The sequence below is a fragment of the Synchiropus splendidus genome, chromosome 7 (assembly GCF_027744825.2).
Source record: "Synchiropus splendidus isolate RoL2022-P1 chromosome 7, RoL_Sspl_1.0, whole genome shotgun sequence".
NCBI lineage: Eukaryota > Metazoa > Chordata > Actinopteri > Syngnathiformes > Callionymidae > Synchiropus > Synchiropus splendidus.
Window position 1 is genome coordinate 14,400,223 of NC_071340.1, and position 20,708 is coordinate 14,420,930.

Here is a 20,708-nt window from a genome sequence, read left to right on the forward strand (position 1 = left end):
GTACAGAGGATTTTATTTACATTATACACTTTAAATAGACTATAAACAGACAAAGAAAGGCACATTGGTTTCAGCTCTTCCTGAGAAGGTAAAATCCAGTCTGTTTGGCTTCACATGGTCCAGGAAGTAAACAAAACTGAGCATCAGCTTCCTGCTCACTTCAGCTGGATTATTTGTCCAAAACAAACTCATCCAGCATCGCGATCAGGAGGAACATGGCGTAGAAGACGAGCAGAAATATCCCGTAGATCTTGGTCAGCCTGAAGCGGCAGAGCGGAACAATGACGAAAGACAGAACCAGAGAGGAACCAAGTGCTCCAGCTAGGATCCAGGTGATCTGTCCCTCTGACTCGAACTGAGGGGGAATGAAAAGACACATTTAATGATCATTTTTAATGAGGACATTCCATGACTCTGGGCTCACCTCCACTCCGGATTGTGTCTTGATCATCTGCACCAGACATCCTAAACCCACACCGAACAGCATGTCTGGTCACTTGGGTCAAGGTCAGTGCCACTAAGTTCAGCAACTTTGTGATGCCTTCTCTCCTCTTTATGAAGTTTTTGAGATCAATATCTCCCCCTTGAGACAGCAATGTCCACCCTAGTGATAACCCAAATTTCCATTCCCATTTTTTCATAGTCACATCTTCATTCCACACATCCATGAACCACAACACTGTCTCTCCTCTCCATCAATCCACCAGGACCAGCTTCTCCACATGAGCTGTCCTTCTGATCAACTCTTATCTCATCTATTGAAAACCTCAACATGTTCATCTCTGACACTTGTAACTCTGCATCCTCTCTTAGTCTGTACAATAGTGAAGATGCCTGATCTATCAAACCCCTTAAAAAAAAGATACTGAAGATGATCCCTCCGAAGCAGGCAGAGATGGCCATCTGAGGGTAACCCTGGCGCGCGATTGTGATGTCAGAGAAACAGTCTGGAGAATGAGAAAAGGACGTTACTCAGGTTTAGCAGCCTGTGTTTAGGGAACCTTGTTCCAAGAGTCAAGAGCTGGAGGTCAGACAGTGACCACAGGTTTAGGAGCCCCCGCGATATTTAGCATTATACCATGGGGATCTGTGAGGCCTCACCTCCGATGCTGTTGCCCCAGGCCAGCAGGGTCAGTCCCAGCACAGTGTTGCTGAGGCCCAGCACCACACCCAGCATGTGCAGCAGACCCACCACCTCTGTGGCGGCTGCGCTGATCACCACTGCGCTCACCAGGAATCCCAGGACGGAAAACAGCTGGATGGAGGGGAAATATACTCTCATGATGTCACTTTTTTTTCCTCGAGAGACTCGAGATGCTGGGAACACACCGGGTGATATCGGGGTGGTCGCTCGTTGGTGGTGGAGAAGAAGACGATGGCGGAGAGGAAAAGTCCCAGGAGCAGGGTGAGGAGCCAGACGGGGAACTGCTGGTTGATCATGTAGGTTCCATCTGGACAGGAGCAAGGTGAAGATGAGAACGGTGGTTGGACAGATGCAGCCGCGACACACTCACACGTTCCAGACTGGAAGCAGAACAGACAGACGAGTGGCGAGGTGAGCAGGTGGAGGCAGTTGAGAGGGCGTCTCCAGTTCTTGTCGCTCTTGTCCGGATCCACCACGGGGATGCAGAGCAGCAACAGAATCTCCAGGGGAGTCTGAGCACGACACATCAGTCACTCAGCAGCCGCAAGCCTCTTTCCCCTGTGGCGCCGCTCGCACCTTCACCACTTTCAGAAGCTTCCAGCTCCAGGGCTTCCTCCTCCACTTCATGTGGTCCACTGGGTTGAGAGAGCTGAGCAGGATGTGACTGGTGGAGTCTGAGATGAGCGGCTGGTACTCTGCCTCTGGAAGCAGCGACATCATTGGAGCGGGTTGGCACAGGGACTGGTGTCTGGTCTCCGTACCGTACTCCTCATGGATGGTCCCCGGGATCAGGCAGGGCACGTCATCTGTGGAGTCGCACGTGTCTGAGGCCCCTGCCGGGAACAGACCGACCGCGTCAGCACCTGAACATCGCTCTCTGAACCTCGTGTGCTCACACCTGAAACATCGACTGCGTTCTGGAGGGAGTTCTTCTGGCACTTGTAGATGTAGGCGCTGATGATGACGGTCAGCACGTACACCACATACAGACCCAGGTAGCCTGCAGTGGAGCGACACACGGGTGAGACTGTGCCACATTCACCAGTGTGGCATGAGGCACTCAAAGAAATCTGATAAGAAAGAAGACACACTCCCAAATCTGGATTCATAAAAGTCACAATGAGGTGAAAGCGAAACTTAGTTGTGCTCACAATGACTCAGACAGAAGAAGGATGTGTCACTGATATGAGCGAAAACAGCGGCAAGTGTGAAGGACACTTTTGTCTTATAGTGTCATGAAACAGAGCTGGAAATAGCATTTTTAAATGTCAGAACTGTGACTTGCTCTGAGTCTGAGTTGTGGTTTCAGTCGACTCCTCATATGACTGGGGTGAATGAGTCACTGTGTTGGTCAGCAAAATAATGTTTATAAATTTGAGGTTAAAAAAAAAAGAAGTGTTGACTTTTGTTGGATACTGCTAACTGAGTTTCATCTTTCACTAGGTTCACTACACATTTGTTTTTTTTGTGCAGTCACTACTTCAAGCCAGTCAAGGATCTGAGAAACGGCCATCCTCCTCTGTCTTCTCCTAAACTTCCCACCAGACTCCCTGACCTGTGTCCATCCTCCTCTTCTTCTTAGCGCTGTAGTCAAGACCACACCAACCGAGACCGAGACATTATCGAGACAGGGGAGCTCAAGACCAAGGCAGTGTATCAAAGGAGTGTCAAACTGGTCCTGACATGAGCTCAACCAATCAGGTGTCCACTGAAACAAGCAGAACCAGTCTGAAAAACAACAGTCTTCACCCTCCTTATTGGTGTTTGCGTTTCCTCCTGATCAGTTGGGAACATAAACATGCGCCCACTGTCGCCCTCTAGTGGATCAGTTTGATAAATATCTAAGAGACAACACAACAAAACTGAACAAGCATCTTTCTTTGACCAATTATGACCAGTTCTGAGTCTGAGACCAAGAGCCTAAAAATCGGGAATAGTACAACACCCTCTCTTCTTCTATCGCTGCCATCTTTACTCGGCTCATTCAGAGACACCGGGACTCCCTCAGGTGTGTGGGACTCAGTGTGTATAATTGAAATGCACTCACCCAGCGTCTCCACCAGCGTGGTGGTTCCCCGGAACAGGATCACGAAGGTCCAAAACACTGCAGCCATGTAGAAGACAACATCCCTCAGGAACGGACGGGAGGCGACGGTGAAGGGCTGGACCAGCGCCACGCTGCCAGCGACCACCGTGGTCACGAAGATCCCGGCGCCTGCAGAGAGGGATCAGTCAGGGTCAGTACTTCAATTGAAGGTTCCAGTCTGAGGACTGGCAGGTACCAAACAACGCTCCGACGGCCAGGCCGGCGGTGTGCGGGTGGGAAAACGCCACGACGGCACTGAAGACGTCCGGAGCTCCGTTGCCCAGCGCCAGGAAGGTCACGCCCTCAGATAAGAGTCAAAGAGCAGCAGCTGACAGTGAGCAGAGAAACGGACAAACGCGGGCTGATGGCGAAGGATACGGCCACGTTGTGGGTGAGGCGCAGGCTGGTGGAGATGGCCGACAGATTTGGACAGAAGCTGGAAGAGACCAGTCAATTCAGAGGTAAAAAACATGTCATGTATGATGTAAACACGACCCGACGTGACCCTAAAACAACAAAAAAACTCACTCCTCTGCACTGTGTTGACAGCGCTGTGTACAAAAGTAGGTCATTCGCATATGACAAACACAAACATCGCTTCAACATGCAGATCTAATCCTGGGCAAACACAAAGCAACACAGCAGAAACTTACAATTTGGACGCAGTGAGTGCAAGAATAATGAACAGAACCAGCAGCCAGATGAGCTGAGAGAGAAAAAGGAAGTGCGATCAGTTTCCTTCAGACCCGCAACCTCGCACGCGCGTGCGGCGGCTCACACTCAGAGTGATGGTCAGGGGGGTGTAGCTGTATGGCAGCAGGCAGAACGCCTCCACGAGATAGTTGATGAAGCCGTCCTCCATTAAACAGTCGGGAGTGTGGCGCACGAACCTGCAGCGGTCGGAAGCGTTCAGGCTCATCACCGTGTCACACTGGAACACAGGGGTGGTGTTGTCGAAGAGTCAACAGAAAGTGAAAACAGTCACAAGAAAAAGAGAAACTCTCTGGCCTAGTGTCATGACAATGAGCAAGACTTGGTGTCTGAAAGGGGGCTGAATCGGAGGCCATGGTTCTCACTCGGAAATGAGAGACTAAACTAGATCGCTCCTTCAGATAGAGCCACAGAACTGTAAGAAGTTGTTTGTTTTTGGTCCTCTGTGATCCAAAGTTGCTTCCTTCACTCGGAAAAAATTATAGAGCACTTTTTAGAAACGCCCTCGTGTTCTGTCAGTAAGTAATAGAAACAGCCAAAAAAAACAAAGGCATCACTAGTGACCCAATCACGTGACAAAACTGAGGTGGGCATTATTTTACAGTAGTTAACGAGGGTCCTTGAACACACCTGGACCCGCTAACGGCCCACTCCTGTAAACAAGGGAACTTGCTGGGCCAGCAGTCACTCACTCACCTCGTCGTTGGTGTTCTGGAACGCCATGGTTACTGAGGGGTTCGGGATCACGCCGACTGGCCCGACGGCACCTGTCCCGGTTCCGAGGACCAGCGAAGCGGAGAGTAGCAGGACAGTGAACAGGACGGCGCTGGAAGTCATGTTTGATTGAATTCCGCAGCAGCTTCCATTCCGGATCAGACTTAAACGTCACGATGTCCGACGTGAAGATTGGCGAACCTTTGGGTCGAACTCGGACAGAAAACAACGGGACGTGCTGCTTCAGTCCCCACGGTGACTGACAGGATCCGCTGAAGCCCCGCCCACTGCTTTAACAACCTGCGCTGCGTTCAAGAGCACCTCGGTCGTATTCAAGTCAGATAATAAAACACGACGATATATAGCAAAAGACGAACCGGACTCTAAACAACAAGCTGCCGCGCATTTCCCCTACATTTTAGGTAAATTTAAAAAGAAAAAAACTTTCTATTTATGCGTATGAAAAAGAAAACGCAACGGAATGAACGGAAATGGCTGGCAACGCGCTGCGTTACGGCAACGGAAGTTAGGAAAATCCGTTGTTGGCGTTCTGTATGAAAACATTACAAATGAGGTTTAAGCGTTAACGACCATTATAGGGAAGTCACAATGAAACTTAAACAAGTAACTGAGCAGTAGTGATGTCATCATGAATATATGGATGATTGCATGAAGACACATTACAGAGAGAAAATGATTAATTTTATTCTATAAAACACTAAAGTCACAAGTGAAGTTCATGAAATGAGAATATAACGTCTGATCGGGTTAAAAACTATTCCAAACAAACCATTAAACACAACACAATAATGTGTTTCATTTTAACATCAGTCAGCTCATAATATTCTCAGAAAACAAAAATGATTTATCGCAGATGAAAACTGCACAACACAAGCTCAGTCCTGATCCAGATGAATGAGAAAGGCTAAACCAAAATATCGATATATCCCGGGAATAATCAACTGTATTGTGAAAAGGAGCAATCGATTAGCTGCGTGAGAAGTTGTCGTTCATTTCCCGGTCGTACACCACAGCAGAATCGCGTCCAGGAGTGTCGACATGGTAACAACCTCTGGCCTGTTGGGTGGCTACGGGGCACAGATCTTGTTCACACCACCTGTGGAAGAACAGTCATTAACATGGACACGAGAGGGTGAAGGGCTGCGCTACACAGTCTGCGCTGTTTCACCTGAGAGCTGCGTAGGTGTCAGACTCAGACGCTCCGCTCCAGCTTGCATGTTCGATGAGAAGGGCACCTGTCAACACACCACAGTGAGTCTGTCTCTTCTCTTGTTTTTGTGCCGGTGTATGCGCCACCCACCGGTGTAAATTCGGGCTAAGCTATACGCCAGGTCTCTGGCAGCTAGTTCAAGATAACCAGGTGTTCTAGTTGCTGCTGTTTTCATGAACTTCTCCAGCTCAGTGAGAGAATAATCCACAGCTTTAACAGCCGGAGCCAGCGCAGACACATCAGCGGCTGCTGCCAGTAGAGACTGCAGAGAAGAAAACAGATACCTTAGTGTCTACAACACCCAAATGAGGCTGCTATGCTGTGATAACAACAGAATCCCACTTCCTTTTTAACCCCTTTAAATTGGTTAATGTCTTCAATTCACTCTCCAATTCTTCATCACGCTCTCTAGTCACACCTGTCCGTTTCACATCCTTATTTATTCACCTTAAACTATTTTTGAATGCTGGTCTTGGGGATGAATTGTTTCCAAAGATAAAATATTCAACATTGTCATGTATCCACAAGAGAAAAGGCATTTACCCTCCAAGACAGTAGGGGGAGCCTCTGAAAATCTCTCACCTTGGTGTGACTGAAGTACGCGTGAAGCACCATTCCAGAGCTTCGAGCAACTGAGCGCAGCACATCCAGAGACAGAACGTTCGTCGTCCCTTCCCAAATACTGAGCACCTGGTAGAGCATGTTGATGTGATGATGCATATTAAAGCCAGAATTTATTTATTCAGTCTCCAACAAGCGTTCTTACTTGAGCGTCACGCAGAAGTCCAGGCAACCCGGTGTCCTCAATGTAGCCTTGACCTCCAAAGCTCTCCAGGCCCTCGGACACCACAGCTACGGCCTGACACCAAACCAGATGTGAGTCTCCAGCAGTGCAGCCCAGGTTCAGACTGCTCTACTGCACCTGTTTCCCAGTGTAAAGTTTGAGCACTGGTGTGAGCAGACGAAGGAGGTGCTGTTCCAGCTGGGTTGCCACGCCCATCTCCTCCCGGCCCAGCAGCCGGCACACGTCCATGAGCATCATGAAAGCGCCGCGAGTCTCCACCTGACTCCAGCAGAGGTCATCATCAGCACAGGGAGGGCAAACCTTTGGGGAGTATCAGAGCCCTGTTACCTCCATCCTGGCCAGAGTCTGCATGTGCAGGGGCTGGTCCTTGAGAAGTCTTCCGAAGGCCGTGCGGCGAGACGCATAGTCCCGAGCCAGCTGGACCAGCCTGGAAGAGGACATCAGCTGATCAGAGAAAAGAGTTCAAATGAATGACAGAAGCGTGAGTCCTGCCTTCTCATGGCCGAGGCGGCTGACACGCTGTTGTGGATCCGGGTGATGGTCAACATGTTGGAGATGGAGGCCACGCCTCTGCCCTCGGCCGACAGCTGCCACCAAGGAAAAGTTTGTCAGTTACAAATGGTGTCCCTCATGAATCAAGTGTGTTGCTGACCCTGTGCGCTGGCAGCCCGTCCAGCAGGAGCTCAGCTGTGGGCATCTGTCTGGTGCCAAGTTTGTCCTTCAGCCTCTGGACCTCGATGCCTCTGAGCCGTCCGTCCTCATCGCGACTGACTTCTGCGTAGAACAGAGACAAACCTCTGCTGCCCTGTGGAAGCCAAACGTGAGCCTCCTGCTGTGGACAGACACACCGCGCAGTGGTACCGGTGTCGTCGCCCCGTTCTTGCCCTGCACTCGAGCCAGTGTGAGCGTCATATCGGCATCTGTCGCAGAGGTGAACCACTTGAAGCCGTGAAGTCTGTAAGATCCGTCGGTGTGAGGGACAGCTACCGTTTCAGTCCCGCTGCCTGGAACAAACAAGCCGATGATACAATCCACATTTTTAGCACTTCATGGTGGCGATAGTCTCAGTACTGACCCACATCTGAGCCTCCCTGACGTTCAGTCATCCACTGTCCAGATATCCAGAATCTCTCCGGCCGTCGAGAGGTCAGGCGACTGAAGGCATCTTCTACTGGCCGTGAAATACCTATGGACTGTTCGTGGAAACGTTTTGTCCATCACAAAACTATTTCCCAAGACTTCCACCTGCTTCTTTGGTGCATTTCTAGCATTCAGCGCCATCTACAGGTTAACATTTTCTAGAAACAGATGAAAGTTGACTAACTACAAATCGAATTAAAAATCACCAAAATGAAATGATTCTGCAGTTAAAAGTTACATTTGATCCAACCCAGGACTTGAGGGGAAGTAAACGCACCTGAATGACCTTGGCAGCTCCGTCAGTCATGGCCAGGGGACAAGTGTAGAGACCAGAGGACGGAGAGTAGAGGAAGAGTTTGCTCATCTGGTACACACGACTGCAACACATGTTGAAGAACACCTGCCGTTAGCAAAGACAAATTCGACCACTGTGCAGACAAACTGGATGCAAATCTTAATAAGCACAGATAGAAACCAGAAAGATGCATGTCACCATGCCATGAATAAGCACATTTTTAGGTTTTTAAAAAGGAAAATAATTTAGATAACCTTGCATTATGAGCGTAATACATTACAACAAAGTCTGAATTAAATTTTAAAATGATAAAAACATAAATGTTTAAGATCTTTGACATGCTATTATTTTTTTATTGCTTATGGATTCATATTTGTAACTGTGAGTGGCAGCTGTCTCTGACCAACTCTGAACATAAAAGCCTTCAAACCTCCACTCTGCAAACTGTCGCTCGTAGCCGATGGCGACCAATCCTTCCTGAGCTGACAAGCCTTTCATGCGCTGCCATGCTGGAGAGGTCACAATGTGATCCACCCTGCGACCCCAAGGGTCAAAGTGTACCAAACGTGGCGGAGTAAGCTCGCACTCTCTACCCCATGTGTCCACCTCCGTGGCCACGCGCTCCCCAAAGGCACACAGGTCGGAGAAAACAGCCTGAGAAGAAGTGAAAACATGACCAAACCTGTAGGTTAAGTATATGATCTAAAACGTTCCATCCTCACTTCCTCTGGCAGGTGTCTCCTCAGGTACCCTCTGAGCAGACTGTCCTCCAGAAACGGGTTCTTCAGCACAGGACGGTCCTGGAAGAAGGCTCCTATCTTGGCTCTGGCGAAAGGTGGAGTCGCTGAAGCTTCTGTAAGTTGGTCCTCCTCACTTTCTCTTGAGCCAAGCTCAGCAGTACTCACTGCTCTGAGCGGGGCAAACGGTTTGACAGGACCACGCTGCAGGAAGCTGCATCTTCCTGCCAGACTGAGCTTCATAGCTGACATGACACAAGACCTGACATGGAGAGGAGCAAACGGACATGTGATCACAGTCAATCCAGACCAGAACCTCCCGTCACAAGAACAGCTTGTTCCACTCTGCCATGAGACTGATGAAATCCTGAACAGCCCTTGTTGTTTGTGGGTTATTTATTTATTAGTTACTTCTATGATTGTTTATTCATTTTATTATTATTATTATGTAGGGGTTATTTACTACTATTATTACGTTTTGTTCGCTATTGCACACACACACACACACACACATATATATATATATATATATATATATGATTCCATCAATGGAATCTATGTTTTGGTTTAATATCATATATATATATATATATATATATATATATATATATATATATATATATATATATATATATATATATATATATATATATATATATATATGATATACATATATAATATCATATATGTATGATATTAAACCAAAACTTGATGGGTCTACTTTGATTCATACAATTACTATCACTTGAACTAATACTCCAGTAAAGAATAGTTCCTAACACTCATTCCATTTGCGGTTTATCATCGGTTATAGAACAACAGAATAGAAGGGACCAAATGAGGAAATGGCGACTCGATTTGTCGGAAGTGGCTAGAAGAACATGGGTCGAAGTCGACGCTCTCGATGTCGACGTTTGCACAAAATAAAGCCGAATTTCAGGAAATAGAAATTGCTTATGAATTGCAATAGCTTCTGAGGGCGAATGGTTATCACGATTTTTGCAGGCCCAACTGGTACATTTGTTGACTTTAGACTTTGACGCGGGCAGTGACCACCACAGCTAGGTGCGGGCTAACCGCTAAGCGATAGCGAAACATTTACGTAGTAATGTCACCGCGTAACGAGTTCTGTTCTCCAGCCAGTCCAGAGATTAAAAAATAAACGGCACTTACCTGCTAAACGCCAGCAGCGTTGCTACTCTGCAAACTCGAGACTTTCAAAATAAAGTCTCGACCGATTGTCAATAGTCATGTCACTCACCGCTACCCTTTTCTCGCTCAAACTTGGTCCACCACACTCCGAACCACCGCTGACCCACATTATGTAAGTGTTGCTGAACCAGTTTTATTGTTCCAAGTAATGATTTAGTCAAAAATACAGAAAGCTCTGTCCTAATTAAAACAGAAAACATGCAACATTTCATAAAACTTGTTAAAAGCTCTTTTTCAAACAGAAGACTGTGGAGACACTGACTCACGGGCATCACACACCCACTTATTGTGTCCTGTAACACCAACATCAGAACATTCATTTGCATGGTAGTCTGGGATTCTTCACCCAAAGTTCTTGAAGGTGGGTCGACGCCGAACAGTTAAGCCTGTTGATTTGGGGCTCCAGGGCTGTTTGGGCGAAGGGCAACACTGTTGTGTCTTAGTGTACAAAAATAAAAGTCAATATTCACAAACAACCGCGTTCCAACCACTCCCAAGTCTTCTCATGGCCTCAGACGCATCAGCTGAAGCAGCAGAAATGGAAAAGCGCTGTCAAATATTGAGCCTACGCAGAGATGGTCAGTGAGAACACAACGTCTTAAACACTGGTAATCATATATAAGCATGTATATAAAAACAACTAAAAACAAAAACTAGCCAACAATGTATGAACAGCAGAACTACATAGAGAGCAGACAGATGCTGGGAGTATATTTCAAACATAAAAAAAGAATGAGTTGGACGTAGCATGTTGCATTTATAAACCACCAGTAACTTCTTCCGTTCTCCCCCCACAGTCCTCTCTAGTCGCCCTTGGTAAGGAGATCCTCGATGTAGGCGTCCAGCTCGTCATCTGTGTTTATATCAATGTCCTAAAACAAGGGGGAGAAGAGGACGTTTAATTTCTCTTCCTTTTAGACAGTCCGATAATAACAGCAGGTTCCCCTATCACTCGGTTGACGTCCTTTGACCCAACCGCCCACTTTAGATCAGTTTCTGCTTTTTATTTTGGAGATAGGGAAATGGATGAACAGCAATAACAGGAAATGGAAGGACTGTGCTGATTAGACGCCATTTCCGGTTTGTGCTGTCCATCAAGACAATTGCAAAGAAAAAAAATAATTAACTTAAATGAATGCATACAAATGGACTTGACTACATTTATCACCACACAATCCTCTCACTGAATTTAAAGTGCTACAAATCCAACTTTCCTGCCTGCAATAAGTCCCTCATGATGGCGATGGCGAGGTTACGAGATCAATGTGGCATAACACATAACACCTTGCTCTGTGCCGATGAAAACACACACACACAAAGGTGAAATGGGCTCTGTTTTGGAGTGTCTTGTCACCACAGGCAGACGTAGCACAGTGAGAGATGAGAGACACTGAAGTGAGCCATGTCTCAGTCATTGAACTAGTGTTGAACACAATGGTGAGCTTCATTGGCTTTGTGAGAGATTCTCTGGCCTCACTGGTGGTTAGACGTTTGTTATGAGACACTCCTGTGTCATTGTCTCAGACTGTCATCGGCTGGCGAGGATGCGGGGCTTGGCTGCTAGTGATTTTAACCTGCATTAAGTGCACCACGTCCCTGCCAGCAGCTGCGAGAAGACGGGGCTCACGGTTTTAAAATGGGTGTGGTTGGGGTGAACAAAATTGTGTTGATGTGCGGGGCTTATGCATATTTTCTAATGTAAATATTTCAAACCAGAGAGTTGTGTGCAAACACATGGTGATGTGTTCCATAGTTTTAGTGTTTTCAAAGACTCACTAGCTCAGTTCATCTTTCACTGTTTACCAGGTAAATAACAATTGGGAGGTGCAAATTTCTGTGTCAGGCAAAGGCCTAAGCAATGGGTGGGTCACACAGCTGGCCACAGCCTCACCTCCTGAACCTTCTGCAGAAGAGCCACAATGTTGGTGCGTAGCTTTTGCAGCTTCTCGTCAGCCTCCTTCAGTTTGAGCTCATTGTTGTTGCTCTTCTCTTCCACAGCCTTGGCTCTGGCGTCCGCTCGGCTCTGGTACGAGTTACACAGCGACTGCAGACCGGACTCATACTGCTGGAAATACTCTTTCTGAGGACGGGAGTTTGAAAACACACTCAGAACAGAGCAGTCACATTTGAGATCTGTGTTACATCTCACTGTTTCTTTTAACACAAGCCCCACGCTACATATCAATATGGTCAGTTACCAAGGGAAATGAGATCAGCTCCTCCGCCGTCATGCTGTTGACATCGTCCTTTGGAATCCGAAAAGCTGGTGGAAAGAAGTATCGCAGCATTGTCCTAAAAGAAGAAAAATGTTATCACCTCAAGTTTGTAACCTTTTAAATATAAAAAAGTAGACAAGAGGATAGCGGGCCGCACTAACCTCAGCATGGTCACCAGACTGTCAGTCACCTCTCGACTGGTGCCAGGTTGTGTGGTATCAGGTTCCATTGGCGCGGGCTTCTTGTCTCTTTCCTGTGTGTCTGGACTCTGGGAATTTGGAGATGGTGGCCGCATCAATCGCACCTCGTCACTTCCTTTCACAACCCTTCAGAAAAGAGACGAGGATTTAAGAGTGCCGATCAAATGAGCACCAAGCTGCACAGGCTTGGAACTCACCAGCGATCTCTGGGCGTGGAGCGTGGGACGTAGTCAAACTTCACCTTCCAGCGGACACTCTGACCGCTGCCCAACACGGCGATGACCTTTCCAGTGAACCACTCCTTGTTAACACGGACTTCCACGTGCAGCCCTTTTTCTGTGGGGTTCAAGGTCGCTATCACTCAAATGCCTTTGGTATTAATATTAATAAGGGCCAGATACCTTTCTGAGCACTCTTGGTGTCACTCTCTGAATCTTGCTTTTCAGATGTCTGCAAGAAAAAGACCATTTCATTCTCATTCTTTTCTGTGATCGTTTGGATAAACAGAGAGAAGTAAACCTGAAGGTGGAAAAAGTCAGACTAGACAGTTTTCCATGGGGTTTTTGGAGACCAAGACTATAGAAGTTTGACACTAACTCTAAACCTACACCCGTGAAAATTCCTCTTTGACATGTCTTGATGGAATAAGCAGAGAAGCAGAGCAGCCATGAAAAGACAGGAGAGGAAATAGTTGATGAAGCTACCTTCAGAACAGACGGTGTCGCTCCTGTGGGAGTAGTAACCACTGTCTTCTGGGGCAGGGAGAGTTTGTTAACCTGTGTGTTCAACAGTAGCTTCGACTGACGTTACTCTAAAACATTATTATTTTGAGCATGAAGACGATTGTAGCTTCTCGAGTGAAGGCAAACATGGTTTGTTAAAAGCCAATAAAGAGCTGTTCATTACCAATGAGGCACCAGTGTTTACAGTGGACCATGTATGGAGAGGGTAGTATCAACATAAAACAATTTTCAGGCTGACTCACGATCATCATCGTGATACTGCCTTCGATTTACTTAGTTTGAATTCAGATGTGAGGCAGGCAGATACAACATGCAGCAGAGCAAACCACCCCACACGGCCGCAGCACACAACACTTGAGCTTTGCAAGTTGCAGCATGAACAAAGGTTACAGAGTCAAAAGTTGGTTCCTTACCTCTTCTAGTCTTCCAGACTTGACCTTCTCTGCCGCCTTCCCTCGACCACCTGGTGCCGAGGCCATCTTGGACTTCTTAGTCTGTGGTTCATCCTCTTCACTTTGCTCACTGTCGCCCGTCTTGGCATCTTCATTGTCGTCGTCATCATCATCTTCATCACTAGGTTCGTCAACCATGACTCTCTTGAATGAGCGTCCAGCAGGGGATGGTTTCGCAGACGAAGCTTTTGCAGGGGTCTGTTGACGGATGTGCAGGATTAAATGAAAACATGTCCACTACAGCCTGGGAGTCATGCGGTCACTCATGCGGTCACTCACGCGTGAGCTCCGCGTTACCGGCGCTGCTTTGACCGCATTCTTTGGTGCGGGTTTGGCAGGTGAAGTAGGCTTTGCAGCACTTCTGGACTTCGACACTTCAACCTTTGCCGGAGCAGGGGCACTCCGTGAGAGACGTTGAGAAGCAGCGCGAGGTGGAGGACCGCTGGGGGCATTTTTCAAGTGGGCAGGGAGGGGCGGTGAGCGTGGACGTGTGGCGGACCTCTCTGAGGACCTGGTCGTCTACAGTGACAGACAGACATTAAAACAAAACTGATGATCCAATAAATAAAGTGTACAAACAAGCATCCCATTTGGTAATCTCTAAATTACATCCACTCCAACAAAGAAGCCTTTCAAACCTGAGAGGAAGAGCTTTCCGATGGTCTGGTGCTGACCTCTAGTGGTAACTTCTTTATGTCCGCAGCAGATTTGACAGTTGTGGTTTTCTAGTGGTGGAGAACAATTGCATTTGAATACAAGGACACCCGTAAGGGGGGAGGTGGGTGGCATGACGGTGATGATGGCAATGAATGTGCACCTGCATGGCCTCCAGTTTCTCCTGCTGCTGTTTGATTTTCTCTGCCAACTCTTTCTGTTTATCTTCTGATGACTGTTTTTCTTTCTTTAGAACACCACAGGGGAAGTTCTGCTTCTGCTCAGGGGCATCACATCTAAGCAACAAAAACAAGCACAAAGTCAAACAGAGCCATAATGGAGGATTCATGATAGCAAATGTTGCCACAGGCACCTGTCTTGGCCACTATCAGGGTTCATAAGACAAACCCAACTGTCAGGGTAGCGCTTGTCGACAGCGTCCATCTGGAATGGCAGTGTCCTCCACTTTAAACATTTGTCTGAAAGTAAGAAAAGCAAACATAAATTACACAAAAATCATTAAGACGGCAGATAGATAAACAAGAGAAACAGACCACACTGAATAGTGAGCGGCATTTCCATGGCACGTCGTCTTTTGTATCTCATCTCTGATGACGGAGGAGCAGACCAGCTGGCTGACAGGTATCCAAACTCATCCCAAAACTTCACAATGCCTTTCTGAGCTGCATGACAGGGATAACAAAAACAACATAACACACTTTCTTTTGAATCCAATAGTGATTTGAATTTATCATATTGTGGTGTATTTGCATTAAAGGAAATTTATAGCATATAGATGAAGCACAAATGCCATGACATGTTTCCTTTTAGCTTATGTGGCTGAAACATCTCAGGAATAATGCAACCAGGAGAGGCTTTGTTGCTGGTTCTACTCCACAGCTTGGTAGATACCAAGATGTTGCATTCATTGAATCCCCAAATGTGAATTCATGACCTTCTGTTTTGCATGCAAATAGGTACTATGTGAAAATATGTAAATGTGACTGGCAACATATTTTCAGCTGGCTCAGTGACCTAAAGTGGCTAGTTATTGCACACTATTTTAAAGCAGAAGAACAATGTTGACTTGCCAATGTTGCTGTCTTTCCAATACTGTGCGAGATGCTCCCCCATCGACTTCAGCAAGTGTCTGTACTCCTTAGCGTCTGCAAAGTCTTGTTTGTTGTGTGTGGGCTCCAAAACTAAATAAGGAACATCCACTACCCCAACCACACCTCCACAGGCCCTAAAACACAAAACACAAGCTGTTAGCTTTCTAACAAAACAATTTCTTAACCAAGCTGGCGGGCTACTCACATGCCGCCCTCCAACTGAGGCCCTGTCTTTTCATACATCTTGATGAGACGAGAACAGTTGTACACAAACATCCCATCCAAGTCCCTCTGTTCGATGTTTACACCAAATATGAAGTTCAACTCTTTGGGCTCCTTTAAAGCTCTAAAAAACAGACATTTATTAGACGACAACACTAAACCATCACGCTGAAAGGTGAAGTTTCTGTACATTAAGTCAGTTAAAGGTAATTAGGATATGTATAAAAATGATTCGCTTTGTGATCCATCCTACCTTTGTTTGGCCTCGAGTATCCTTTTCTTCATTTCAGCGTCTTGTCGAAGCATCATGGCTGAATCCTGGACTTTTCTCAGAATTGCCTATAGAGAGAGGAGAGAAAGCAACGGGACAGAAAATTAGTCAAGTTGACAGAAAGACCAGTGGTCTGACACACCATTTAACTCTTTAATGTTATAGTAAATGTTTCACAATGCATTATTTTTTATCATCAAATGGTTGTAACAGGCGTCACAGAACATCTTATATAAATAACACCAGATAATCTAACATTTTGGAGGGTTATTTGTATTTCAAACCTTTAAGCGTGAGTTTTTTCAATTAAACATTCAACTTTTTTGACAGACTGTAGCTTGAAAACTTGGAAATGATGGGATACTGTAATGGACAATGTTGGATCAAGAGTGTGCTTCTTGTAAAGCTGTCACAGCAAGTAGTTACACTGTCACTAAACACAAAAGCAGTGCTGCTGACCACTGCCGTCACTTTCTGTACTACTATACAGTCACTATATGATCTCCATTGGATTGTGAATAATCCTCCTCAGAATCTGATACAGTTTGATTCACACTCTGCTCTGACTGTGTAAATGAAACTGCCAGTATCCCAGCAGCGGTCCGCTTACAAACCTTTTTTTTACCCCACAACATCCATATAAACACGCCCACAAATGTTGCCCAGTTTGAAGCCAAAGATGTCCGCCATCTGCTGGTGTAAAGTAGGAACAACATCGGGCACCATTTGCGACTTTGGCGCCCAAAAGAATAGGGCAGATCCTGTGTCTTTCCGCATGCTCACAACCACCAATGTGCAACAGCTCAGCCAGTAAGTGGTCACATAAACACTTGCACTTACCCGTGAGTCTTTTGAAATATCATTCCCTAATTTGGCCTCCAGCGCTACCCTCTTACTGTCTGCTTCTCTGGCCTTCTCACCCGCTGAAATATTCCAGATAGAATCATCATGTTACAGCTTTAAAAAATATAGAAAAATAGATGAACACTCTACTCACCGATCTTGGCCAGGTGATCCGCTTTCTTGACCTCTTGTTCCGCTCGTGTTTTGAAGCGCGTTGATGAATACTTGTACACTCTACCAAACATATTTGACGATTAAAATCTCCTCAGTGAACGAGACCAGTTTAACACCCATGCTCACCTTGGTTTATAAAGACAACAGGAAAGCCTCTTGGTTCTCACTTTATGACCCTGAATGAAAATCCTCATGCGTGGGTCGATGTACAAAACAGCAGCATAGGCTCTGAAGGACCTCCTCTCAGGTTTCCTATGACAAGACAATATGGATCATAAGGAACATTTGGCCTTTGTCACCAATTCTCTCTGTATAACTCTACTTACACGCCCTCGATTGAAGTCCCAGCCATCAGAATGTCTTGGTGATCAGTCTCAACATCAAGTTCTGGTTCTCTGTTGTCCATTAGCTTAAGATTATAGATAATAACAAGAGTACCTGCAATGATAACACACTTGTGAGCGTCACATCCACCAGCTTCTTCCAGTCACGATGAGGAAATAAAAAAGTATGGGGCAGGGAAATACTAACCACTGTTGCCCTCAATTTTTCGAAACTGATCCATCAACTGTTGCTCATTTTTAAATGGCGAGTATTTGAAAATCAACTCTGTCTCAATAGCGTATTTCTCCGGATCTGAGGTCAGTGGTTCCTTGGTCTTCAGATCCCAGGAGGGTAAAGGCACAATTACCTGGACATAAATATATTTACATGAACACAGAAGCAAAACATTTGTTTACCAATTTATAGATCATAAACAAATTGCCTGTCAAAAAAACAAAGATGGATATTCCTCAAGACATTAGTGTGATATTGGTTTTGGCTCTGACCTCATCCAGTCCTTCCTCCTCATGGAAAGTTCTTGACAGAAAAAGACAAGTGAGTGTGTTGTCTTTTTTTGTGAATAAGATGAAGTCCTTGCCGATACGCATAGAACCACTGTGGAAGGACACAATTTGTAAGAAACAACCACAGGGGGGAACAACACTTAGAATCCCATTAAATGTCGAGAGGATCTTACGATTTCAATCCGTTTCCATACTGGCCTATATGTGTTGACTCCGGAGAACGTTTGCTTGACTTCCCAAATTGGATGACATGGGTGGCCTCATCTAAAATAAGTAGCTTTGCATGAGATCCATTGGATAACAAACCAACACTTAGATCCTTACTATTGAACCCAAAGGCTAATGATGCTGGGAAGGAAAAGTCACTTACTTGGGTCCATTCCAGTACCATCATCAAGAAAACAGAGCATGTACCCGCCCCTGAGCTCTGGCCTTTTTTCTGTCAGAAAGACAATATGTATTTGAGCAGAAACAAATTAAAAGTTTAGGACATCATTTCAATGCGGTAATTCACCTGTATAAATGTCGATTCGTGTGGCGTTGGCATCCCTGAAAAAGAAAGGGAAGAATTCGTTTATCACTCTGGCAAAGTATTTTTAAAGCAATATGATTTGATATTGTTCACAGGGTTTACCTGGAATTGTCCACAAGTTCTGCCAATGCACCGAACAAAAATTCATGTGTTGTCCTGCAGAGCACAAAAACAAATAGTTTTACTTGTATCACGAGAATTGATCAGAAATTGGTTAGCAACAAAAATCAGTGTGGATACTTGACTCTCTGTATTCTATGCCAATTTCATCAATTGATTTTAGGATGTTCTTTTACCTTTATATAAATGGCTGGTTATTGAGAGACCTTTTGCGAACATAGGTATGATGTCAAAGACTTTTTTTAAGCTTTGTTCCAAAAATACTTCTAATGTGGTATGAGTCAGACTGATGTTTGACTCATGGAACACAGGAGCCTCAGAAATCGAGCATGAACAAAAGGAAGATAACTGTATTTGTTGTCTTGATACAGAGAATAATTCCTCAATACATTTAAGTGTGGTTGCAAATAAAACCATCTGCAAATGATCTGAAACATCACACATTTATTTCATACATAACTAGGAAAACTAGTGTCTTGAATTGTTGTATGTATGTAACCCTGTAGAAGTTATACCAAGAAGTTTAAAGACAAAACAATGCATCTTTGCATTGTGATGTACTTGTTATTATGCTGTACTTATTATTTTAAACCAGTGTGTGCACAGCCAGAATAAATTAAACAGGGAAATCATCGCGTGTTGAAAACTGTCAAGGATGGAGGATGTGCACACATTACACACATTGTAACACAAACATAGAAACTCTGATCATGACAATGATGTATGTGCTTGTTCAAGCAAGCGTTTTCTTTCCCAAACGTTATCAATTTTTATCATCCTCAATTCTGGGTTATGACTGAACAATGCCTTTAATCTATGTATGGCTTTTTAAAACACACAAAATGCATCACAGAAACCATTATTCACTCATAGAAGAGTCACACCGCTCGGACCACCACCACATCAACATTCACACATTATCAAGGGGCAAAGTGGGAACTGCCCATTATTGGATGCGCTGCCATACAACTTAAACCAATGTCACTTGAATGGACATTTGGGTTACATATATCTGTTTTTCTTAGATAAACTTTCAACACCATTGTTCAAAAAACAAAATAGAAGCTTGCAAGTACTTGGTCAAATGCAAATGTGGACAGCACATCAACTGTAAGTCCACTAGCTGTGCGAACCAATGATCCAAGTGTAATTGTTGAATGCTGCCTAAGTCAAATTGGCTTATGTATCAATTCAGACCTTGATGGCGGGTAAACCCAATGATGATTGTATACATTGGCAGTGTGAACTGGGTTCGGTACACACGAATACGTTCGGTAACTAAATTGTGGGAGGGAAAATGAGAATTATGTGGTACTTACGAGTTGGTGTGAAGGTATTCAAAGGTGAGCTGAGCCCTGCTCAGGTTGCTGTAGTTAGAGTAGGCCATTTTCCCACAAGTGTGCACTAGATTCCAGGGGTAGAAGAGTAAGAACACACAGGAAAAAAAGAATACATTGTTAATTTCTTATTGAAAATGTAGACATGTTGACCTTAGCTAGAACTGTGTTCACGTGTTTCAACTAGCCAAACCATTGTGACACCTATTTGACACAAACGCATCAGAGACGCGTCAAATATAACATGTGGTGCTCGTGTTTAATATAAAGGCACACCATCTCCTCTAGTTGTTTTAACGTTTAATGGGGCGCTAACGAGAAGAGCTAGCATCATTAGCATCCTGAGATTGTTTATATATTAGCAATAGCTAGCTACAGTCTGGGATGATAATAACTACAAACAACTTCAGAGCGGATTGGAGTTAAGCGATGCATTTGAGGACGTTTTGTCGAGTCCGTGTTCGCGTAATATACCTTGAAACTTTAAGCTTCCTTTTTCCAAAACATGGGAAAAGCCGACAGGCCTCGTCGCAGTCCAACCATCCCGAGGTGGGTTCGCGTTCGCGGAAGCCCCGCCCCCACGTTCTTGTACGAGCCAATAGACGCCCTTCCTTCAGAACGTAGGCAATGATTGGCGGGCCAAGGCTGGGAAACCTTTAACAATAGTTAGGGTCGAAAATACAACTTCTTTACGTTAAAAAATGAAATGTAATTTTGAAATTATCTTTCGGCGACACATGCGAAGACTGTATTTCACACAAAAGACTACAAAGGATGTTTTCGTGGGTTCCTTTGAGACTACAGTCGGTGGGTATGGCTTTAATAGTTTAAAGAGCTTAAGCAACAAAACAACCAAAAAAGACGTTCATGCCCCACATTATGTTGCAGATGATGCACCTCCTGGATAAC

At 45.3% G+C, this 20,708-nt stretch overlaps 3 protein-coding genes across 7 annotated transcripts; all 3 read right to left on the reverse strand.

Moving 5' to 3' along the window:
- Positions 1-6: 6 nt before the first annotated feature.
- On the reverse strand, positions 7-4,930 carry slc8b1 (solute carrier family 8 member B1). The gene is made up of 15 exons (XM_053870530.1): positions 4,638-4,930; positions 4,009-4,161; positions 3,884-3,936; positions 3,609-3,666; positions 3,427-3,532; positions 3,192-3,359; positions 2,043-2,144; positions 1,906-1,977; positions 1,721-1,845; positions 1,515-1,656; positions 1,330-1,451; positions 1,102-1,255; positions 867-947; positions 425-489; positions 7-355 (listed from the first exon to the last, which is right to left on the reverse strand). Exons 1-15 carry the CDS (start codon positions 4,776-4,778, stop codon positions 170-172), a joined length of 1,728 nt encoding a protein of 575 aa, XP_053726505.1. The 5' UTR covers positions 4,779-4,930; the 3' UTR covers positions 7-169.
- A 429-nt stretch (positions 4,931-5,359) lies between these two features.
- Positions 5,360-10,184, reverse strand: LOC128762377 (acyl-CoA dehydrogenase family member 11-like). The gene is made up of 16 exons (XM_053870596.1): positions 10,131-10,184; positions 9,032-9,087; positions 8,849-8,951; positions 8,557-8,780; positions 8,109-8,208; positions 7,767-7,884; positions 7,553-7,695; positions 7,344-7,496; positions 7,184-7,278; positions 7,019-7,118; positions 6,809-6,949; positions 6,653-6,745; positions 6,469-6,576; positions 5,977-6,148; positions 5,845-5,911; positions 5,360-5,772 (listed from the first exon to the last, which is right to left on the reverse strand). The coding sequence occupies exons 1-16, from the start codon at positions 10,182-10,184 to the stop codon at positions 5,643-5,645; spliced, it is 1,857 nt and encodes a 618-aa protein (XP_053726571.1). The 3' UTR covers positions 5,360-5,642.
- Positions 8,939-20,508, reverse strand: morc2 (MORC family CW-type zinc finger 2). Of its 5 annotated transcripts, none has more exons than XM_053871400.1 (29): positions 20,274-20,508; positions 19,782-19,866; positions 18,445-18,498; positions 18,325-18,359; positions 18,181-18,249; positions 17,984-18,074; positions 17,793-17,901; positions 17,494-17,653; positions 17,289-17,400; positions 17,089-17,214; positions 16,943-17,022; positions 16,786-16,868; positions 15,928-16,013; positions 15,658-15,798; positions 15,432-15,586; positions 14,895-15,023; positions 14,714-14,819; positions 14,504-14,636; positions 14,325-14,411; positions 13,984-14,205; positions 13,648-13,884; positions 13,196-13,243; positions 12,893-12,941; positions 12,689-12,827; positions 12,453-12,617; positions 12,274-12,367; positions 11,967-12,155; positions 10,037-10,947; positions 8,939-9,125 (listed from the first exon to the last, which is right to left on the reverse strand). In XM_053871400.1, exons 2-28 carry the CDS (start codon positions 19,847-19,849, stop codon positions 10,879-10,881), a joined length of 3,036 nt encoding a protein of 1,011 aa, XP_053727375.1. In that variant the 5' UTR covers positions 19,850-19,866; positions 20,274-20,508; the 3' UTR covers positions 8,939-9,125; positions 10,037-10,878. The 5 variants fall into 5 exon arrangements, with proteins under 5 accessions (XP_053727375.1, XP_053727374.1, XP_053727373.1 ...); XM_053871399.1 differs by having other exon boundaries at positions 13,196-13,240; positions 13,966-14,205; positions 20,274-20,506; XM_053871398.1 differs by having other exon boundaries at positions 10,125-10,947; positions 13,966-14,205; positions 20,274-20,506.
- Positions 20,509-20,708: the final 200 nt, after the last annotated feature.

Bases quoted from the DNA above. Each gene is read 5' to 3' on its own strand.
- slc8b1 (XM_053870530.1), bottom strand. From the start codon at position 4,778: ATGACTTCCAGCGCCGTCCTGTTCACTGTCCTGCTACTCTCCGCTTCG. The intron at 3,937-4,008 runs GTGAGCCGCCGC...TTTCTCTCTCAG, and splicing joins CCCTGACCATCACTCTGAGT to CTCATCTGGCTGCTGGTTCT. The intron at 1,846-1,905 runs GTACGGAGACCA...CGCTGCTTCCAG, and splicing joins GACCATCCATGAGGAGTACG to AGGCAGAGTACCAGCCGCTC.
- LOC128762377 (XM_053870596.1), bottom strand. From the start codon at position 10,184: ATGTGGGTCAGCGGTGGTTCGGAGTGTGGTGGACCAAGTTTGAGCGAG. The intron at 7,885-8,108 runs GTGCGTTTACTT...TTCCACGAACAG, and splicing joins GAGCTGCCAAGGTCATTCAG to TCCATAGGTATTTCACGGCC. The intron at 7,279-7,343 runs GTCAGCAACACA...CCTTGGTGGCAG, and splicing joins ACGGGCTGCCAGCGCACAGG to CTGTCGGCCGAGGGCAGAGG.
- morc2 (XM_053871398.1), bottom strand. From the start codon at position 19,849: ATGGCCTACTCTAACTACAGCAACCTGAGCAGGGCTCAGCTCACCTTT. The intron at 12,156-12,273 runs GTAACTGACCAT...TCCCGTCCTCAG, and splicing joins AGCTGATCTCATTTCCCTTG to AAAGAGTATTTCCAGCAGTA. The intron at 10,948-11,966 runs GTGAGGCTGTGG...CCCTTGTTTTAG, and splicing joins TTCTGCAGAAGGTTCAGGAG to GACATTGATATAAACACAGA.